Genomic DNA, 20,140 nt, shown 5'->3' with positions numbered 1-20,140 from the left:
ACTTTTCTCAACTCCATTGGAACCCACAGTAGACTACAATCTTGTTCCCAATCATAATAGTCTGAAACTATTATTGCTCCTCAAAGGAGAGGTTTAGATAGTGAATTGAATTGAGATAATATTTGAAAATTAAATAAAATATTATTAAAATATTATTTTTTAATATTATTTTTATTTTAAGATTTAAAAATATTGAATTGTTTATTATATCTTATTTGAAAGTTTAAGAAAATTGTAATGATTAGATGAAATGAGATGAGTTGATCACTTATTCTATCAAATGTGCACAAATCATTTTGAGACTATTTCACAGTAATTGATTACTTTTTATTTATTATTGCCATATCTTAAAAACTGATGAAAGATTACATCTCAAAACTCTTTGATAAGACTTTGTTTTCGCGAACCAAACATAATATATAGAATTAAATTATCATTTAATTTACCAGAAAATTTAATCACCACTGCCTATACATACCTCCTTCATATCAGGTAGCCAAAACTCTCGGGAAGTGCCACTTCCAAAAATCTATTAAGCAAGTTAGGCGTTTTTTTTTTTTTTGCCATTATCGAAATGTTAAAAGTGGAAAGTTTTCAAAAGTTTTGTAGATTCCATGACATTCAAATGTCTTATTAGTTGTTATCTAATTTCCTTTGATGTGTCAGAAAATTTATTTTGTAACAGTTTATAAAAATAAATTTATAAATTAACATAAATTCATATTATATATTATATATTATTTTATTTTATAATAAAATAATTTTATAATGAGTAATATTACACAACTTCTTTAACCTCCACACATCATATTTTTTTAATTTTAAATTTTTTTGAATTTATTCTTTTCAAATTAATTTAATTCTTCTATTTATTATTCATCTATTAAATATTTAATAAAAGAGAAAAAAATTAAAAAAAATGCAGTGTGTGAAAGTTGTGTCAATAATAAGAGATTGTATAGATTTTTTCTAAAACATTTCACTTAAACAAACTATAAAAGAGAGTGGGAGTTGCACTCCTACTTTTAATTGTGTATTTATCGTATGAAAAAACTCAATTTTGAATGATAGATTTTACTTTTTTATTCGGAGACGAGTACTTGAGACTTGTAAGATTACTCAAAGTTTATATCAAAATATTATTATCCAAATTAATTATCATTCTATCTACTCACTTTGACAAAATTAGGTATAAAATACGTCTCAATTATATTTTTTCAAAAATCCTAACTTGTTTATTTTTTTAGAAAGTTTGGGTTACGAATTGGAAAAGAAGTATATGCTTTGCTACGTCGAGAATTGTATCATATATGTATTTCTTTACCATAGATTTTATTTTATTTCATATTATTATTATAAATTTTTTAAATTTTTATATAAAATATAATAAAAAAATTTAATAATATTTTATTTAATTTTTAGTATATCCGAACTAAATAGTATACAAAAAAGAACAGTTCATAAACGACCCTTCGCATACACAAAATGGAAAAGGTGTTCCACAGTTCCACTGCCACAACGGGGTTCTCTCTTTGCTCCCTCGTGTCAATGTGTCGGACGACATTGCTACTTTCAGTAACATCTTTCGCTTTGTTTCTCGGTCTCCCTGACTCCCCCGTCACTGCTCCTCATCCACTCCCTCCCACCTTCACCGAATAAGCGTTACACAGAGGGAAAAGCAATGGCGAGTGATGGCGTTGGTGAGGAAGTGAGAAACAAGCAGGTGATATTCAGGGACTATGTCAAGGGTTTTCCCAAGGAGTCGGACATGTACGTGACCGCTAGTACCATAAAGTTGCAGGTCCCCGAAGGTTCTAATGGTGTTCTCGTGAAGAACCTCTACCTTTCTTGCGATCCCTACATGCGTAACCGTATGAACCCGCCCATTTATGCCAGTTACATCGACTCCTTCAACCCCGGTTCGGTCAGTTTCTCCGACCCTTTTATCATTTAATTTCTGATTTCTCTCTCTCTCTCTCTCTCTCTCTCTGGATGTTGCACGGACTGGGGGTTCGATCAAGTCCAAATTTCTTTCACATAATTTTAGTCTTGTCTTGTTCATCGAAGTTGCAATTTATATTGGGGTGTGTGTTCGTACATACACCGAAGTAGCTAGCCATATGTTGTGAATCTTTATGGCCTTAATTTTTCACCATGCACTTGAATATTACATAACCTTGAATTTTGGAACCCAGTAAGAAGATCCAATTTTTGCAATGGTTATTTACAAAGTGATCGTCGAATTCTAAAACCATGGAAGAAATGAATTAAATATAAATAAGGAGTTTGCCTACTGATAAAAAGATATATATATAAAATAAGGAGTTTCTTAAGTATTGGAGATCTTTAGTCAACTGGAAGCTTAAATTAAATTATTACTTTTCTAATAAAGTCACAAGTGATGTGACTGTCTGATTGGTTTGCGACCTCCGTATTGAAACTATGCAGCCCATTAGCGGATATGGAGTGGCTAAAGTTTTGGATTCTGGGCATCCAAACTTCAAGAAAGGCGATTTGGTTTGGGGGATAACTGGGTGGGAAGAATATAGTCTCCTCTCGGCAACTAAGGCCCTTTTTAAGATTCAACACACTGATGTTCCTCTCTCCCACTATACTGGAATTCTTGGTAAGTTCAATGTTTTTGGGTTTTCACGTCTAATTTTGTTTTGTATATGTTTGGATAAATTTTCTTTGTATAGATGTAAGATTGACATGTAGGAATTGCTAGCATTTTGTTAATTGGTTTCATTTACCACTACAACGGGTAGGGCCCCTAACCCCCATGGGAGCTGTTATAAGAGAAGAAGTTTAAAAACTCAAATAGTAATATCAGCATCCTGATCGTGAATGTTAATTTTGTGGCCATGCTGATCTGAAAATGGGTAAATAGGTGCAATATTTAGCTGTTTATATGATCTAGTTCTCTCTTGAATTGTGATCTTAACCAACAATCAAATGCACCTCAATTGCTCCCCCGATGGTGGTCACATTCTTAGTTAAGCCGCCTTTCTCCCTCTTGCTCAGGAACAAAGTAAAGACACCTCTCTCTCTCTCTCTCTCTCTAAATATATATATATATATATATTATAGATTATTATGCTCTTGTGAAATATATGATGAATTTATCCATTTCTATGGCCCTCTTTTTTTATGAGCCCGTTATTAAATGGTTAGATGTTTCTCTAAAAGATGACCTATTTAATCTAGAATATTTGACTTATAAAAAAAAAATATAGAATATTTGGCGATATGGTAATAACTGTCTGGACACTTACAATTACCTTGCAGGATCTCTGGCATTACTGGCTGACTAAGCTGACTTTATTTTGGTGAGCATTTGTTATGCTGCATCTTGCTTGATAAAGGTCATCTAATGTACTTATTATATGCAGGAATGCCTGGTATGACTGCTTATGCTGGATTTTATGAGGTTTGCTCTCCTAAAAAAGGAGAGTATGTCTTCATTTCAGCGGCTTCTGGGGCAGTTGGTCAGCTTGTTGGGCAGTTTGCGAAGCTTTTGGGCTGCTATGTTGTTGGAAGTGCTGGAAGCAAAGATAAGGTGAGTCTGCTGATTATAGGTGTTCGACGTGTCAATCTAATGTAGCTTATTATGGTTGTGCTTGATCTAGCTATTAGTATCATTTAAATTATCTGTTATGAATACACAGTCGTTCTAATCTATCATTGTCTGTATCTTGAACTCCTAAATTAAAGAACTCCCATCCTCTTAATGGCTAGAGCAAATGATTTTTGTCATATCGGACACAAGTGGATACAGATCTCTTGTCCACTCATTCCCACAACTCATTTCAAGACTTGAAAATTTTTCCTTTATTTACCCAACAATCAGTTCAGAGCTATCAAGGTGTTGTGCGATTCTTGATTTTTTGTTAATTAAAGAAAAAAATATATTGTGGGCACATATATATATATATATATATGCATATATATAATTAACTCTTGTCATGTTTAAATAGAAGGGAGCAGTCATTCTGATGCATAATATTCATGTCAAAATTGACTTTGTATCCCCTTTCCACTAGTCATAGCAGATAATTAACCTATTGTTCAATTTGTCATACTCCAAAAATTATAATATTTGGGATCAGTATACTTGACCAGAGTGGTCAAACTCATTAACAAGGATCTTTCTGTCTTTTGTTGCTTTCCTTTGCCCTTCCTGCAATATAAGGTTGATATGCTGAAGAACAAGTTTGGGTTCGACGAGGCTTTCAACTACAAAGAAGAGACTGACTTGGATGCAGCTCTGAAAAGGTGCGTGGTAGTGTGTTCTAAAATGAGTGTAAAATATCCTCTAGGCTTTGATTGAAGGCCTCTGGTTTGATAATGGAGCAAGCATTGGACGACATCATCGTTTTCAACAAGGAGGATATCCCTACTTTTATTCTTTAGAAATTATTATAGTAAAGAAAAAAGGTTTACATTCCTGATTATTTGTCCCAAACTTGGGAGTTTGAGTATCCTTATTGGCGATACACCATCTAAGTACCATCTGTGTGATTGGGAAAACGATGGAAAATGGTATAATAAAATTTAAGTTTTACTCTTATGTGATTATGTAATCCAATAGAGGGTGTGATCTTGTAATCTGCGATTTGCTGCTACTTAAATAAATAGCGCCTTGTTGTGTTCTCCTTGCAGATATTTTCCAGAAGGTATTGATATTTATTTTGAGAATGTTGGTGGAAAGATGCTAGATGCGGTGCTACTCAACATGAGGAACCATTGCCGCATCGCTGCCTGTGGGATGATCTCACAGTACAACCTTGAAGAGCACGAAGGTGTCCACAATTTAATGAATCTGATTACAAAACAGGCCAGAATTGGAGGATTTCTAGTTCCCGATTACTATCACAAGTACCCACAGTTTCTAGAGTTGGTGCTGCCTTACATCAAACAAGGGAAGATAACATACGTGGAAGACATAGCTGAAGGCCTCGAGAGTGGTCCGGCAGCTCTGGTAGGGCTCTTCACTGGCCGCAATGTTGGAAAACAGCTAGTGGCAGTTGCTCGTGAATGAATGACTTTGAATTCAACTTCATAACCCAGAAGCTTTAGGTCCTGTTGTGTTTAGATGTTGGTGTTTGTTAACAGGAGTTGTGTTTCCTTGATCAATGCTTATGTTATTGAAGTGAGGAAAGGACGTCTGCGCGCTGTGTAACGTGGAAACACCCATTGTTCCTCCCTCCCTCGGTCATCATCTCCACCATTGGTGACGTTTTGGAGAAAATGTTAGCGAAACACGACTGCCATGGCGCGATGATACATCCAGTACTGCCTCTAATAGACTGACACCACTGATAGCATGAATAATTATGCAATTAATATGTAGTTAAAAAACAGCATTGATTGCTCCAGAGATTTTCTTTGCGAATCATTACTGCCTTAAACATGGGAATGGGCCAAGGCTTCCGCTCCAACCATTTTTTTTTTTTTATTTGCAGGTCATCGTCGCAATACAGCTTCGGAAAATGAACATAAACAGTGACAATTTTTGGTCGTTATAACTTGATATGGGATGTCTATCTCATGCAATGTGCAACAATTTATGCATAAAAAAATATTGTTCGCCTTTACATGGGATGATCTCTCTCACGTTACAACGTCCGATTGGTTGAAGGAGAAGGCATGCTTCACCTTTATCTCAAGTTTCTGGAGTTGGGTTATGTTACGATCCCACATCGACTAAGTATGTGATTGGTTGATGGTTTATAAGCTCCTATGCATCCTTCCCTTGTAAGCTAGTTTTCAAGGATGAGTTATACCTAGTGGGATCATAACAAATGGTATCAGAACCACCTCACATCTAAGGCCATGTTGTGACGGACAGAAGGTGATGCTGGCATGGCAGTGTTCGCCCGAAGTTAGATAAAGACATAGCGCACAGCCAGCCCATGTGAGCACTAGGACCATCGTGAACGTCGGTTACGGAGCGTGATAGTTGTTACGATCTCACATCGACTAAGTATGGAATTAGTTGATGGTTTATAAGCCTCTATATACCCTTCCCTCATATGCTAATTTTTAAGGGTGAGTTCTACCTAGTGAATTCATAACAAGTTCTGCCATGACATCAAAGAGGGGGGAGGGAGGGAGGGAGGACTGTAGTGTGCATGTGAAGACATAGCGGAAGATGTTGAGATGGACCAGCAGCTGTTGTTGGACTCTTTTACAGATCTAAAAATTGGAAAACAAGTTTAGTTTGTTTCATAACCTATCTCAATTCATCTCATCTAATCTAATCATTACAACTTTTTCAAATTCTCATTCAAAATAAAATAAACAATTCAATTTTTTCAAATCTCAAAACAAAATAATATTAAAAAATATATATTCTAATAATATTTTTATTCAACTTTCAACTTTTATCTCAACTCATCTCATATCATCTGTAAAAACAAACAATACCTTAATTCCCAACTACAACCTTCATCATACCTGCGTACTAATCTGACAATGCTAAATATTGCTTAGTTTTATGCGGAAAAAAAAAAAATCCTTACACAGATGTTGTATGCATTTTCTGATCAAATACTTTAAACGAAATTTTGCGAATGGTTCTATTGCTGTTCCATTTCTCCATTTCCAAAGCCTGTTCTAACCAAACATTCTGTTGAAAAGCCAGGGCAATGAACGCTCTCAACATGACCAAAAATGAACCTAACCATAGAAAGTCACATGCCTCCCCCCACCCCCCACCCAAAAAAAGAAAAGAAAAAAAGGAACATAAGCTTGATACCAGTGTCTCATGGATGAAATTCCTTTGGCCCAAACGTTCATTCCATTTTGCCCTCCTTTATTCGGGCAACCATATTTTGGTACTGCATATGCACAACACACTTATAAACTCCCCCAATTTTCTCCAACATAGCAAGAGAAGCTTCCCCAAGTCGTAAAATTATAAAGGAAATGAATATCCACGAAGGTACTTGGAATCCACACCCAACTCGCGCACCAATGCTACTCGCCCAGTTCGTGCCACCTACATAAAAGGCGAATAAACATAAAAATTGTCATCAAAGTGTTGCAATGACTGGACAGCACACTATAAAAATAAAACAAGAAAGGCAACGAGACTGAAATAGCGCAATGCTTCTGAAGCTACGAAAAAAAATTATTTCAAATTGGTAACCCATATGAAATTGAACTTTTACATAGTAGTCATAATAGAATCCATCTTGGGGCTTAAAACAGAACTGGTTCAGGAAAAAATTAAAAATTAAGGCTCCTAAAATACTAGCATCTGAGCTACATTTAAAAAATACAACTGAAAGTTAAATAGCAAGACAAACCTCACAAATGCCATAGGGCTCTAATAATCTCTGCAGCGCAACCATCTTGTGCAAATCCCCTGTAAGCTGATATTCAAACACCAGCATTTTTATTTTTTATAAGTAAAATAAGTATTTATTCATCCAATCAATTGTCAATTACAAAATCAGAATATGCCCTATTTATGTAGGAGCATTAGAAACTAAAAACTCATTAAAATCCATGCCATTAAAGTCCACAGCAATGGCCCAAGTACAAAGAATCCTAAAAAATAACATTTTTAACTCCACCATAGATCTCTCTCTGTCTTCGAAAATCCTCTCATTGCACTCCTGCCACAAGCACCACATAATACAGATAGAAATCATCTTTCAAACTGCTTTGATATGTCGCACTCCTCAAATTGAGGTCCAGCAGGCCAAAACATCTAACACGGTTCTCGACATAACCCACGCTATGTCCATTCTGTTAAACACCTCATCCCATATATTCCTAGCCCAGCAAGCCAAAACATCTAACACAGTTCTCGACATAACCCACGCTATGCCCATTCTGTTAAACACCTCATCCCATATATTCCTGGCTACCTCGTAATGTAAAAGTAAATTATTCACCGACTCACCTCCTTTTTTACACATGCAACACCAGTCTCCTATAATTATGCTTCTTTTTCTCAGTTTATCCATAGTGAGAATCTTTCCCAAAGACGTTGTCCACACAAAGAAAGAAACTTTGGGAGGAGCCTTATTGCGCCAAAGCTTTCTCCAGGGAAACTGTATTTCAAGGACTTGTGTGAGTACCTTGTAGAAAGAGCGAATAGTGAACACCCATTTTCTTGCTGGATACCACCACAGATCATCTGCATGCTGGAGATTTGGGCAACAAGAATACAAGAGATTATAAAAATCTACAAAACTCTCCATCTCCCAATCTTGTGCCGTCCGATTGAAATTGATATTCCAGTGGATGTTCCTTCCTACGACTTCCAAAACCTCCGCCACCATGGCATCTTTAGCATTTGCAATCAAGAAAAGTGTAGGAAACAAGTCTTGTATAGCACTATTGATACACCAAACATCCTTCCAAAATCTGATCTTGGTACCCAATTGCAATTTTGTGTGTCGATGGAAAACCTCCCACTCTGTTTCCATAGCCCCATTCCAGCAGCCCCTCTAACTTCTTTAGTACACCAACTCTCCCCTAAACCACCATATTTGTTCTCAATCACAATCTTCCATAAGGCTTCTTGTTCCTTGATATATTGCCACAATCATTTGCCAAGTAACGCCCGATTGAACATCCCCAAATTTCTGATGCCCAAACCGCCATTGGAAATGGGACAGCACACCATCTCCCACTTAACTAAATGGAATTTAAACTCGTCGCCTAAGCCCCCCCCAGAAAGTCTCTTTGTCGCTTCTCAAGACGACCCGTCACACTTGCCGGTATAGAGAATAAGGATAAGAAATAAGTGGGTAGATTAGAGAGCGTACTTTTAATAAGCGTAATCCGGCCCCCTTTTGACAAATACATTCTCTTCCAACCTGTCAGTCTCCTCTCAACTTTCTCAATCACTGTATCCCAAATAGAGCACACCCTCGAGGCTATACCCAGTGGTAGTCCCAAATAACTCATAGGGAAAGCCGAAATCTTACAACCCAGCGTGCCAGCCAACTCCTTCATATTCTAAACTTCTCCAACAGGCACCAACTCAGATTTAACATAATTCACTTTAAAATCAGACACTACTTCAAAACAAAGCAGCAACACCTTCATAGCCCTCAACTGATCTGGATCGGCATCACACATAATAAGCGTATCGTCAGCAAACAATAAATGCAAAATGTTAGTGATACCCCTACTCGGCAATCCAATCTGGAAACCACTAATAAAACCATTAGTCACTAAAGCCGAGATCATCCTGCTTAGTGCCTCCATAACAATAACAAAAAGTAAAGGAGATAATGGATCCCCTTGTCTCAAACCACGAGAGCTCGGGAAGAAACCCTCTGGGTTGCTGTTGATTAACACTGAGAATCCTACCGTGGATATACACCATCTGATCCAAGACCTCCATCTTTCTCCAAAACCACACCTGCCCAATAGATATAGAAGAAAATCTCAATTAACATGATCATACGCCTTTTCCATATCTAACTTACACATAAGCCATGAGCTGTCAGCCTTCAATCTACTGTCCAGACATTCATTAGCAATTAAAGCCGCATCAAGGATCTATCTACCCTTCACAAAGACATTTTGAGACTTAGTAACAATCTTCCCCAAGACCCCACTTAAACGATTAGCAAACACTTTTACGATGATCTTGTAAGTCTCATTCACTAGGCAAATAGACCGAAAATCTGTAATCTCCATGACCCCTACCTTTTTAGGGATTAAAGCAAGAAAGGTGGTATTGAGGCTTTTCTCAAATTTTCTTACTGAGAAAAACTCCTGAAACACTTTCAAAAAATCCCTTTTTATCACCTCCCAACAGTCTTGGTAAAAACCCATAGAGAACCCATCAGGGCCAGGGGCCTAATCTTTTGCCATCTTCCTTACTACATCATAAACATTTTCCTCTTCGAAAGCCCTCTCCATTCTAGCAACTTCCCCCGGCTCAATAGTGTCAAAAACCAATCCATTCAGAGTAGGCCTCCACCCCACCTGCTTAGTGAGGAGCTCTCCAAAGAAATCAACCACGTGGTCTTTTATTACCTCTTCTTCTCTACACTCGACCCCCCATAATTTTCAGCATCTCAATGGTGTTATTTCGTCTATGAGAGTTTGCAATTTTATGGAAAAAGTTCGTGCTCCGGTCCCCTTCCTTTAGCCAAAGAGCTCTTGATTTATGGCGCCACGACATCTCTTCTTGTAGAATTATTCTCTCAAGATTTGTAACCATCAAAGTTTTATGTGCTTGCTCCTCTCCAGTGAGTGGTCTCCCTTCTTGTAGTCTTTCTAAATCTTGTATTTCCCTCCACTTAGTATTTTTATTTTCCTCTAAATTGCCGAAAGACTCTTGATTCCACTCCTTTTAAGTCTCTTTTTAAAGCTTTTCAATTTATTTGCAAAAATGAAACTAGGAGTACCTTCGAAATGGTACGAAACCCACCATTGTTTGACCATTTCCACAAAACCTTCAGACTTCAACCACATATTCTCAAACTTAAAATACCTTCTACCGCTGCGAATACCTCCACAATCAAGCAAAATAGGCCAATGATCTGAGGCTAGGCGTACCAAACGTGTTTGCCAGACGTCCGGAAAATGATTTTCCAGCTCAGGTGAGATTAAGAAACGATCCAAGCGGGACCAAGTCTGATTATTCGACCATGTGGCTAAACCTCCTGCAAGTGGAAGGTCGATCAAATTCAAGTCAAAAATACACTCTGAGAACTTCAAACTTGCTGGCCTCACTCTTCTACTTCCAAAACATTCACTTTGGAAACGAACCACATTGAAGTCCCCCCCAATACACCAAGGGAGCTCCCACCAGCATTTTTATTGATATCAACAGTTAAAAAGGCATGAAAATACTAGAAGAAAGCAAGAAAGTTCGTTTTGCAGTAACAGCAGGAAAATAATAACCCTAAATACCTTTTTGAAGAAACATGCATCAATCACTTTTACCACGTAGTAATGCTTAAAAATATCCATTAGAGTTATTTAACACTCCACAAAAAATATAGAAAGCAAAAGAAAAGCATGGAAAGGCATTTGATGCACTAGAAATAATAATGTCTTGCGCTTCTCCTCGTATTTTGAGTTATATAGATCAGGCCATGGATGAACAAACTGCAGAGTGCTCTAAATGAGTGCTTCTTTGGTGAAATGATATTGTTGCAAGGTGGAATAGTAGAACTTGAGTAGAGGCCATGACATGAACAAGTAAACTGCTCTATTTCTGGTAGAGGTCGACTATGAGGGTATTTTTGAATGTGTTCAGGAAAAAAAAAAAAGAAGAAGACAGTTCATCATTACAGCTCTAGAAAAGCTGCAACTTTGCATTACCAAAGAAGCCAGACAGAAAAAAGAGTTTGACGTACAATTTCTAAGTACCGTTTTCCAAGGATTATCACAGGACTTTCATATAACAATTAGAAGACCAAGTTTTGACTGGAATAAAAGAATTTCTTTTTTTATAAGTAAACTGGAATAAAAGACAACTTCATTTTTATACAACACACTCTGAAATAAAGTGCATATAATTTCTAACTGGGCAGATAAAGAGCACACAAATATTACCATAATTATGCCTTCTAGCAAAGACGTGTTTTTTTTTTTTTGTGGGGGGGGCCGGGGGGGTGGGGTGGATAAGACCATATGACATTGCATTTGTAACTTCTAATATATATCTTGACGGCCTTGTCGATCCATAACATCATGATGATATTTATGGACTTATAAAAAATGATGATATTTACGGAATCTTTGTGATCAGTGTAACTCAAGCTAAACAAAGAAAACCCACATTTCCATCAGACTATGACATAAAAATTAGTGCACAGTAGGTGCAATATATAACACTCGAATAGAGATTTCTAGTGAAATCTTGGAAAATAAAAAGTACCTCAAGGGTGATTGTGTAATCAGACACGTCAACTGCTTTAGCCCTAAAAATGTGGGCAATGTCAAGGACATCCCTTCGAGCAGCAGCATTCGCCGCAATCTTTATCAACATCAATTCTCGCTCAGCAAATGGCAAGTGAGTGATATCACGAACCTGAATGAATCATGACATAAGAGTTCAAAAACTCAAACCTAAGAGCTCTATAAGGAGATTTCCTTGCAGCCAACAAATTATCAACAGAACTTGACTTGTAAATACTCAAGAAAGTATCAGCATGAAGGTTCCAAAGGAATTTAGAGTGATCCACCATGACTGCCATCGAACAGGAAGCAACGGATAATTAACATATATACACACTATTGAGTGAGGATCTATAATTATCAAATGTTTATGCACCAACTCATTAACATTACCATCTACATAATGGTGAAAATCCAAAGACGAGAGATTTTTTAAGTAGAAAAAAAAAAATCAAGGTAATGGGAAGGTGGCACGGCGTCCAATTCTTCTATCTATGTTAAAGAGGTTGTGTTATATACTACACTCATCCCACTCTCACCCATTGTGTTGACTTTGTACCGCCCATCAACCCTTAGATCAGATCTTATTTTTTAAAACAATAAATTCAAGAGTTAGGAGAATGCCACATCAACAGAGTAGGATAAGAATGAGATGGAAGTATAGTCTATCTAGCCTTTTCCCTATGTTAAAAATATGGGGTTTTAAAAATGCTATTTATTTATTTGATGTAATACATCCTTCCTCCTAATTGAACTTTCTTACCTCATGAAGATCTACTAGCTTATGAAGTTGCTGCACCAACTTGTTAATTGATTCATCTGTTCCAGGAACAACAGTTGTAATGCGGGAGAGCCCCTCAACTTCAGCATTTCCAACAGCTAAACTCTAATAAAATGAAATAAAGAAAGTAGGTTAGCAGATGAAGAAACCTTCTAAACAAAAGCTTCATTAATTGTAGAAGACAAAGAAAAAGGAAAGAGGAAAAACGACAACAACAAAAAAAAGGTAAGTACCTGAATGTTATAACCCCTTCGAGAAAAAACCCCTGTAACAATATTGAGAACTCCGGGAGAGTCATTTACAAGCATGGATAAAGTGTGAGATTGAAGTCCACTTGTCTGAAAATAACCCGGCATTAATTTGCATCACAAAACAACTAACTTTATTTAACCATTTTGTTTCACAGTCACCATCTGACCAATTGCCACATGGCTATAATTCAGTCATAATGCATTAAGGCAAAAACTGTGCTTAGATATAGGCCCTTGACATCAACTAAATTTATTTTCCATCTTGGGTTTTAGCCTTGAGGGATGTTGAGTAAGATGCCAAATATAATCCCTTATGAGTGTCTGACTAGAACTTAGACCCCTTTCTTCATGTTAGATTGTACATGAATCGAATTACCCATGTCAGTCAAGGTTCCTTAGAAATGGATAGGTAAAAGAAACTAAAGAAACAATTAGATGTTAGCCATCAAAATAGATAAATAGAAAGCAATTTGATAGTTGACATCACCTCTGCAAGAACATACAACAAGCATCAGCAGCAAGATTTCAGAATCCCCCAGGAGATTTCTTGTCCGTCCCAAGAATGAAATGGTATACAACGCAATAGCATGAAAATGTTATACTAAGGTGAGCCATAATTATCTTTTCTTAGAAATTTTATGGGAAGCACAAGACCCTGTTTGGCTAGATCTACAACTATTTCCACATTCATGGAATGTCGTGCAGCAGTTAAAAATGAGATGATCTGTAGTGGCTTCCACATGAGTTCAAATACACTACTTACTTTATGTCAGACAAAACCAAAGGTGGTTTGAACACTAAAAAAATCAATAGCTTTTATCAAAAACTTCAACAATTAGGTGTTTTTTTTTATAATGAAGTAAAATTTTATTCAAACTCAAAAAATGTGTGAACCGAGATATCAGTAGGAACTGCAACAATTAAAAAGGATTTTATTTCCTCCCATTTTCCTCCAAATAAAACAATAGGAATTGATTACTCAACCAAGATATCAGTCATGGTGGACCGTGATCTGAGCAATAAGAAGAGGAAGAAGATAATAAGAAATGATAAGTAATCTTACATCTTCATCATTGAGCACACCCCAGTGAGCATCAAGAACTTGACTGGTTGCAAATCCATCAAATGGTTCTACAGGATAAACATCTCCCTTCATGAAAATTATAAAGAAGAAATCAATTCTCAATATGTTACTTTATATGTGCTCTCCCTATCCATGATTAGAGGCTGATTTGCATTTTTTCACTACATATGTCCAAATCCAAAAGTTAAACATTAACATCTCTACTTTCCCACAATACCCATTACTTTTCCCTGAAATTTGGGTATTTATCAATAGACCCGGCCAACAAGAAGGCAAAGGTTGAAGCTCATACCCCTGCAGACATATCAGTTCTGTCATTGAGTTTTGTATCCTCTGGAGGAGCACCAACAGCTATTTTTCCTTCAAGATCTGGATATGAAGCTGCTGAGAATCGCTGAAATGGAGCAGATGCACCCTTTCTTTCCCTTCTCAATGCAATCTACCAGGTATACCCACTTTCAGACATTAACATGCGGAATACACATTCAAATAACAAAATAACTTTCTTGTGACATACCAATGTATCATAAGGAAGGAGAAAACAGCAATAAGCAAAGAGAAGAGAAGAGAACAATAACTATGAAAATCTATCAAGCAGTTCGAGGGAAGTTGTGAACCTTTCCTGTTCTGGCAATTTCTTTGATCCCAAACTTGCTTAAATTTCTTTGCATGGCAACCATCTTCCCTGGATCTCCAGTTACCTATATCAATTCAGAAGAATCTAACTTGTATTTTAGGACTTCTTTTTGGATAAGTTAGATAAGTTTTCTTAATGACCATACAGGGAAGGTGGGGTGGGGAGGGGGGGGGGGGGTGTATTTCAAATTAAACGAATTTTAAAACCAAACAATTCACTTCAGTAACACATTGAACTGTGAATTCCAAATGGAATTCATGATGTGAACCGATCTGATAAATTAAAAATGTAATTTTAGAAGAAAGGTGAGATTGGAGATAACAAGGATTTGATATTTCTAATTATGAAGAAAAATTGCAACCAAGTGTCTAATAGGCATTCTTACAATTACGATATAGGCATACATTTAGGTGGCTAGCATTTACAGATGTAATAGAAATCCACGCTATTCTTGTTATGCTAAGTTGATGTGCACTACAAAACATAAAAGCTGTCTCACAAGGTGATTTGATGAACGTTTCCGAAACCATAAATCATAACCTCTCAGATTTTTGGGGAAGTTCAATTTAAGAACTCCCCATGCATCTTCAAATTATATGTAGAAATAATTTTCCACCTAAGTTCTACACGCACGTACCCAACTTCCTGAAAAAATACAAAAAATTAGGAATTCCTAACTAATTTTGCAAAGGTTCAACTACTCATACAATGGATAAATGACATGTAAAAAGAGAAACTGTAAAATATTTCCAATAATCACCTCAACGGTAAACATATATTCTGAGATATCCACGATTCTTGCTCGAAAGGTGTTCACTAGCCACATGATCTGAAGATGAGCCAAGAAAAAAGGCTTGGTAATGAAGAAAAATAGTAAATAGAAACACAAATATTTCAATAGATACAAGAAAAATCAACATTTAAAGATCAGCCGAGAAACAAGGTTCGGTAATGAAGAACGTGAAGTTTTACCACCTTATTTTTCTCTCTCCTCCTTATTTTCTCTCCATACACTTTTTGTTTGTTTGGTTGATGCTGCTCTTCATGGGAGGTTGAGCGACTATTTACTGCAAGTATGAGTAGGAATGATGTTGTTATTGATCGTAAGGTATTTGAGGTAGTTAGAGTTGGGCAATGGGTGAACATTACAGAGAGGGGCTGGAAGTTAGTGAGAAGTCTGCATTTGGAGTTAAGCTCGGCTTGTTGGTTCACAAAAGCTTTGGAGGACTGCTCAAAGGTGGGAAGAAGGGAGTTTTATTTGGCTCATAGAGAAGGGGACAGGGGCTACATAGCCCAGAGGTGTGTTAACTCCCAAGGGGCATTCATGGCGTTGGTGGAGTTCAGACAGGGGGGTCGGAGAAATAATCTTCTCATTCCTGAAGGGACAGATGGGAGGGGGTGGAGTAAGCTGGTGGAAGTCTTGAGGGTGGCAGGCAATGGCCGTGTAACGAAGTCGTCTCCTCCATTGGTGGTAGTGGCGACGACAGCCCAACCCTCGACATCGTATCTGGAGGCTCTAAAAAAACTGAAGGTTGTTTACCCACCCTATCAATTTGTCAGTTTGAGAGGAGGTGCGCTGTTGCAGGCTGGAGACGTCGCTTCTTCAGTAGAGGTGCAGAAGAGGGAAGGGGCTGGCAGTGGAATTGTCGGAATTAATAAGGCAAATCTTTTGCGGGTCGTGATGGAAATGCAGAGGAAAATAGAAGATGTGCAGGCTGATTTATATTTATTGAAACGGTGCATTGAAGATGAAGCAGGGGTGGACATGGGTGTGGACCAAGGTCTTCAGAATGGGCCCAGGAGTTTCATGCAGGCCTCAGGAAAAGGAATGGATGTTGGGCCTTGGGGTTTTCAGCCGAAACCAAAGAGGCCCGTGTGGAGGAGACGCACTGCGTTTGCTTCAGGCCCATCGGGGGGTGGGCCTCAGCCATCGTTGCCGGCGAAGAGCTAGGTGGCCCCGGCGAAGGTGGCGACACCGCCGACTAAGGCTAGGTTGCTGGAATCTACTCCGGCGAGAAATGGAGTGTGCGATTCGTATCAAGATCCTTCCGCGTGTGCGATAGAGGCCGGTAGCTCGACGGCTACAGAACCGACAGCGGCTCCTTTGCCGTCAGTAGCCATTCTAAATTGGTGTTGGGGAGAGGTTCTCGTATTAAGTTTTGGAAGGACATATGGTGTGGGAATGAGGCCCTAAAGGATACATTTTCAGCTATTTTCCAGTTGGCATGCAACCAGGAAGCTTCGATAGAGGACCTTATGCTTCTAACAGGGGACCAAGTTCAATGGAACGTCACATTTAGTAGAGCGGCGCAAGACTGAGAAGTGGACATCTTTGAGGCTTTTTTCAGCTTTCTTTATTTTGTGAAGCCAAATAGCCAGCAAGTTGATAGGCTGTGGTGGACTCCAGCGGGTAAGGACATTTTCTCAGTTCGATCCTTTTATAAGTCCCTTTCCCAGGCCGCCACCACCCCGTTCCTATGGAGGAGAATCTGGAGAAATAAAGCGCCTCCGAAAGCAATCTTCTTTACTTGGACAGTAGCATTGGGGAAGATTCTGACTACCGACAATCTGAGGAAGTGCCGAGTAGTTATACTATACTGCTATTGCATGTGCAAGAGATCTGGCGAGACAGTGGAACACCTTTTGCTACATTGTGAGACTACTAGAGTCTTGTGGATCGAAGTATTTAGCCGGATAGAGTTAGCTTTTATTATGCCTGCAACGGTGGTAGATCTATTGGCTAGCTGGACACTTCCGAGAGGAGCGCAACAAATCAAGGCGGTGTGGAATATGATCACAATCTGTATTATGTGGTGTATATAGCAAGAGCGCAACGATCGGACTTTTGAAAAGAAAGAGCGGTCCCCGTAGGAACTTAGAACGCTATTTTTCCATACTTTATTTCTATGGGCCATTGCTTTAGATTTTAATGGCCTGAATTTTCATGACTTTCTAGTTTCCATTACTACGATCTAGATAGGTTTCATCTCTTGTATACCATCTTGTGTACTTGGGCTTTGCCTATCTTTATTAATACATCTTTGATTACTTATAAAAAAAAAAAAAAAAGTAATGAAGAACGTGGAAAAAAGTAAAGAAATGAATCTTTAAATAGATTCAAGAACAATGTTGAACATGTAAAGATTTACTATGCAATTACCTCGGGACGGTACTCTGGACCTGCATTGATTTTTATAAGCATTAGTTCACGTTCTACCTGTGGCTCATTCGATATATCTTCAACCTAGTTATTAGATCAAAAGTGATAAGTTAAAGATTTTGGAACTTATTCAAGAAATAATCTTGAAAGACCAAAAAAATGAAAAAATAAAGAAAAAAGAAAAAGTAAGATGACATGCAAAACAAAAAAATTTATGACAAGTCAATTGTATTAATATCGTCAAGGCGCAGGCAAACCCAAGTATATGGGGTGTATACAAGAGAAGGCACCCAATTATGGAGTGAAAAACAAAAATGAGGCAAGGGATGATGGCGTAAGAATAAATGGAAAAGCAGATACAGGTACCTGCAGAAAATATTGAAAATATCAGGGCTTGATCATGCTAGTCATATTTTACACCTCATTAAGCCAGTTTTTAAGCATAATGCCGATGGAGAATTTCAAATATCATGTATATGAGTGCATATCTAGAATTTCCAATATATAAAAAAACTTATGTAGGGAAGAAGTCATACATACACACATAAACATACATGCAATGAAGATTATATGTGTCTATGTGTGTATATACCATATGGACTGCTATGAATGTCCCGTTACAAATATGAACATATACATATAACCCGCTAAACAAAATACAAGAGCAATGTTATAACCTTTAAAACATTCACAAGCTTCTCGAGCTGCTCCACAACTTGTTGTATAACTATTTCAGTCCCAGAGACAACAATTGTAAAGAGTGCTTTGTCCTTGTTTAGACCAACAGCAAGGGACTCAATGTTATATCCCCTCCTGGCAAAGACCCCTGCAATCCGATTTATCATTCCACTTTCATCCCCAACAAACACTGAAATCGTGTGCCGTCTCACCCTGGATACATAACAGAAGGAAGTAGCATAACCAAGAAAGGATATCAGGTCCAGCACACTACGTCAAAGTCAGAACCAGATTTCCCAATTACTTCATTTCACCCAAAACGTGAAATTATAATTAATCTGATTATATAGGGAGAAAAGTTCAAAGACGTGCAAAAAGGCATGTATTCAAAGGCATTAATGTGTTTTCATCTATCAAAAAATAAACTAAACCAGAATAAATGCAAGATAAACCCGTTATCTTACAAGGTAAAAAGCAATATACATTTGTGCTACCGTAACTCAGATATACTAAAATTATTCAATCAATGTAGTAAATGAATCATATCTTCCTACTTCCTAGCCCCTTTCATTTCATATATGAGATGGTGCACTCGTGAAATATAAACGATATATAGTTGGACAATAAAATTCGAAGAAACAATGTGTAACAACACAGAAACAATCAAGTACGATCCACCAGCTAAATTACAAGTCCAAACATGTTTGTAAAACCAAAACACCAAAGTTGTGTGCGTGTGTTCTATGTTTTCCTAAAATTTAAACATTAATAGATAATTCACAACCAATCACTACACTCGTGTGAATTTATTGATAATAATAGCAAATATATCACAATTCAACAGAATTTAGCTCGACCAGGCCGAGCAATCACATCAGTATGGTCACAACCAAATGACCAAATCAGCACTGATACAAGAAACGAGCAAAGTTTAACAACAACAAAAAAAGAAAAAAAGAAAGAACAACCCAGACGAGAAAAAAAAAAACAAGATGAACAATCACGCATACGATCACGACCATGAAACCGAAAGAAATAACCGAAATTTTGAATGTGTGTCCATTCACTAACTTTGATCTGGTTGAGGAAGGGGATGAGCCACTGGAGGAAAACGCTGTGCCGGAGATCTTCTCGTCCGCGTGTCTTGCAGAGAGCACCAGCCTCCTCACGGACTTATAATTAAGGGCTTTCGACGTAAACCCAGAAAGCTTCGAAGGAAAATTTAGGGTTCTAGAAAACCTCAAAGTGATAGAAGAGGCTGAGCGTGGCTTGAGAGCGAGAATCGGTTGGGTGCGAGTTGAAATGGCCGCCATGGCTGATTGGAGAAAGAGAGGCAAAAACGACAAATGATGAGACTGTTGGAGCTCCCTGCAAGAATATATAGATATCTCGTATGGGGTGGCCAGGTGGGTCAGGTAATCCACTTTGGATTCGGGTAAACGTAAAGGTCCCTTTTTTACAGCAGAAATGCTTTGGGTCTCATATTCGACTTAAAAAGTATCCAAAAATAATTTTTTTTTTTTATACTTATTGATTAAAAAAAAAAATTTTAATGATATTAAAATTTTTTTTTAAATATTTATAATATTAAAAAAATACATTAAAAAAATAAAAAAGTAAAATGCACTATTCGATGAACTCATTCGGACCACTTTTTCGATGG

General features: G+C 37.5%; 2 protein-coding genes across 3 annotated transcripts; one reads left to right on the top strand and one right to left on the bottom strand.

Moving 5' to 3' along the window:
* The first annotated feature begins 1,494 nt into the window (after positions 1 to 1,494).
* On the top strand, positions 1,495 to 5,453 carry LOC109013644 (2-alkenal reductase (NADP(+)-dependent)-like). Its single transcript, XM_018995791.2, has 5 exons — positions 1,495 to 1,924; positions 2,449 to 2,626; positions 3,393 to 3,559; positions 4,193 to 4,275; positions 4,663 to 5,453. Exons 1-5 carry the CDS (start codon positions 1,682 to 1,684, stop codon positions 5,039 to 5,041), a joined length of 1,050 nt encoding a protein of 349 aa, XP_018851336.1. The 5' UTR covers positions 1,495 to 1,681; the 3' UTR covers positions 5,042 to 5,453.
* A 1,081-nt stretch (positions 5,454 to 6,534) lies between these two features.
* LOC109013645 (acetolactate synthase small subunit 2, chloroplastic-like) lies at positions 6,535 to 19,898 on the bottom strand. 2 transcript variants are annotated; one of them, XM_018995792.2, is made up of 12 exons: positions 19,549 to 19,898; positions 18,477 to 18,690; positions 17,800 to 17,883; positions 15,400 to 15,468; positions 14,620 to 14,703; positions 14,295 to 14,441; positions 13,982 to 14,068; positions 12,901 to 13,005; positions 12,650 to 12,772; positions 11,867 to 12,019; positions 7,314 to 7,379; positions 6,535 to 7,003 (listed from the first exon to the last, which is right to left on the bottom strand). In XM_018995792.2, exons 1-12 carry the CDS (start codon positions 19,788 to 19,790, stop codon positions 6,920 to 6,922), a joined length of 1,458 nt encoding a protein of 485 aa, XP_018851337.1. In that variant the 5' UTR covers positions 19,791 to 19,898; the 3' UTR covers positions 6,535 to 6,919. The 2 variants fall into 2 exon arrangements, with proteins under 2 accessions (XP_018851337.1, XP_018851338.1); XM_018995793.2 differs by lacking the exon at positions 17,800 to 17,883 and having other exon boundaries at positions 19,549 to 19,841.
* Between the last annotated feature and the right edge of the window lie 242 nt (positions 19,899 to 20,140).

The sequence above is a fragment of the Juglans regia genome, chromosome 7 (genome assembly GCF_001411555.2).
Source record: "Juglans regia cultivar Chandler chromosome 7, Walnut 2.0, whole genome shotgun sequence".
NCBI classification, from domain to species: Eukaryota; Viridiplantae; Streptophyta; class Magnoliopsida; order Fagales; family Juglandaceae; genus Juglans; species Juglans regia.
The sequence above is the reverse complement of the archived record's forward strand: the minus strand, read 5'-3'. Positions and strand labels throughout refer to the sequence as shown.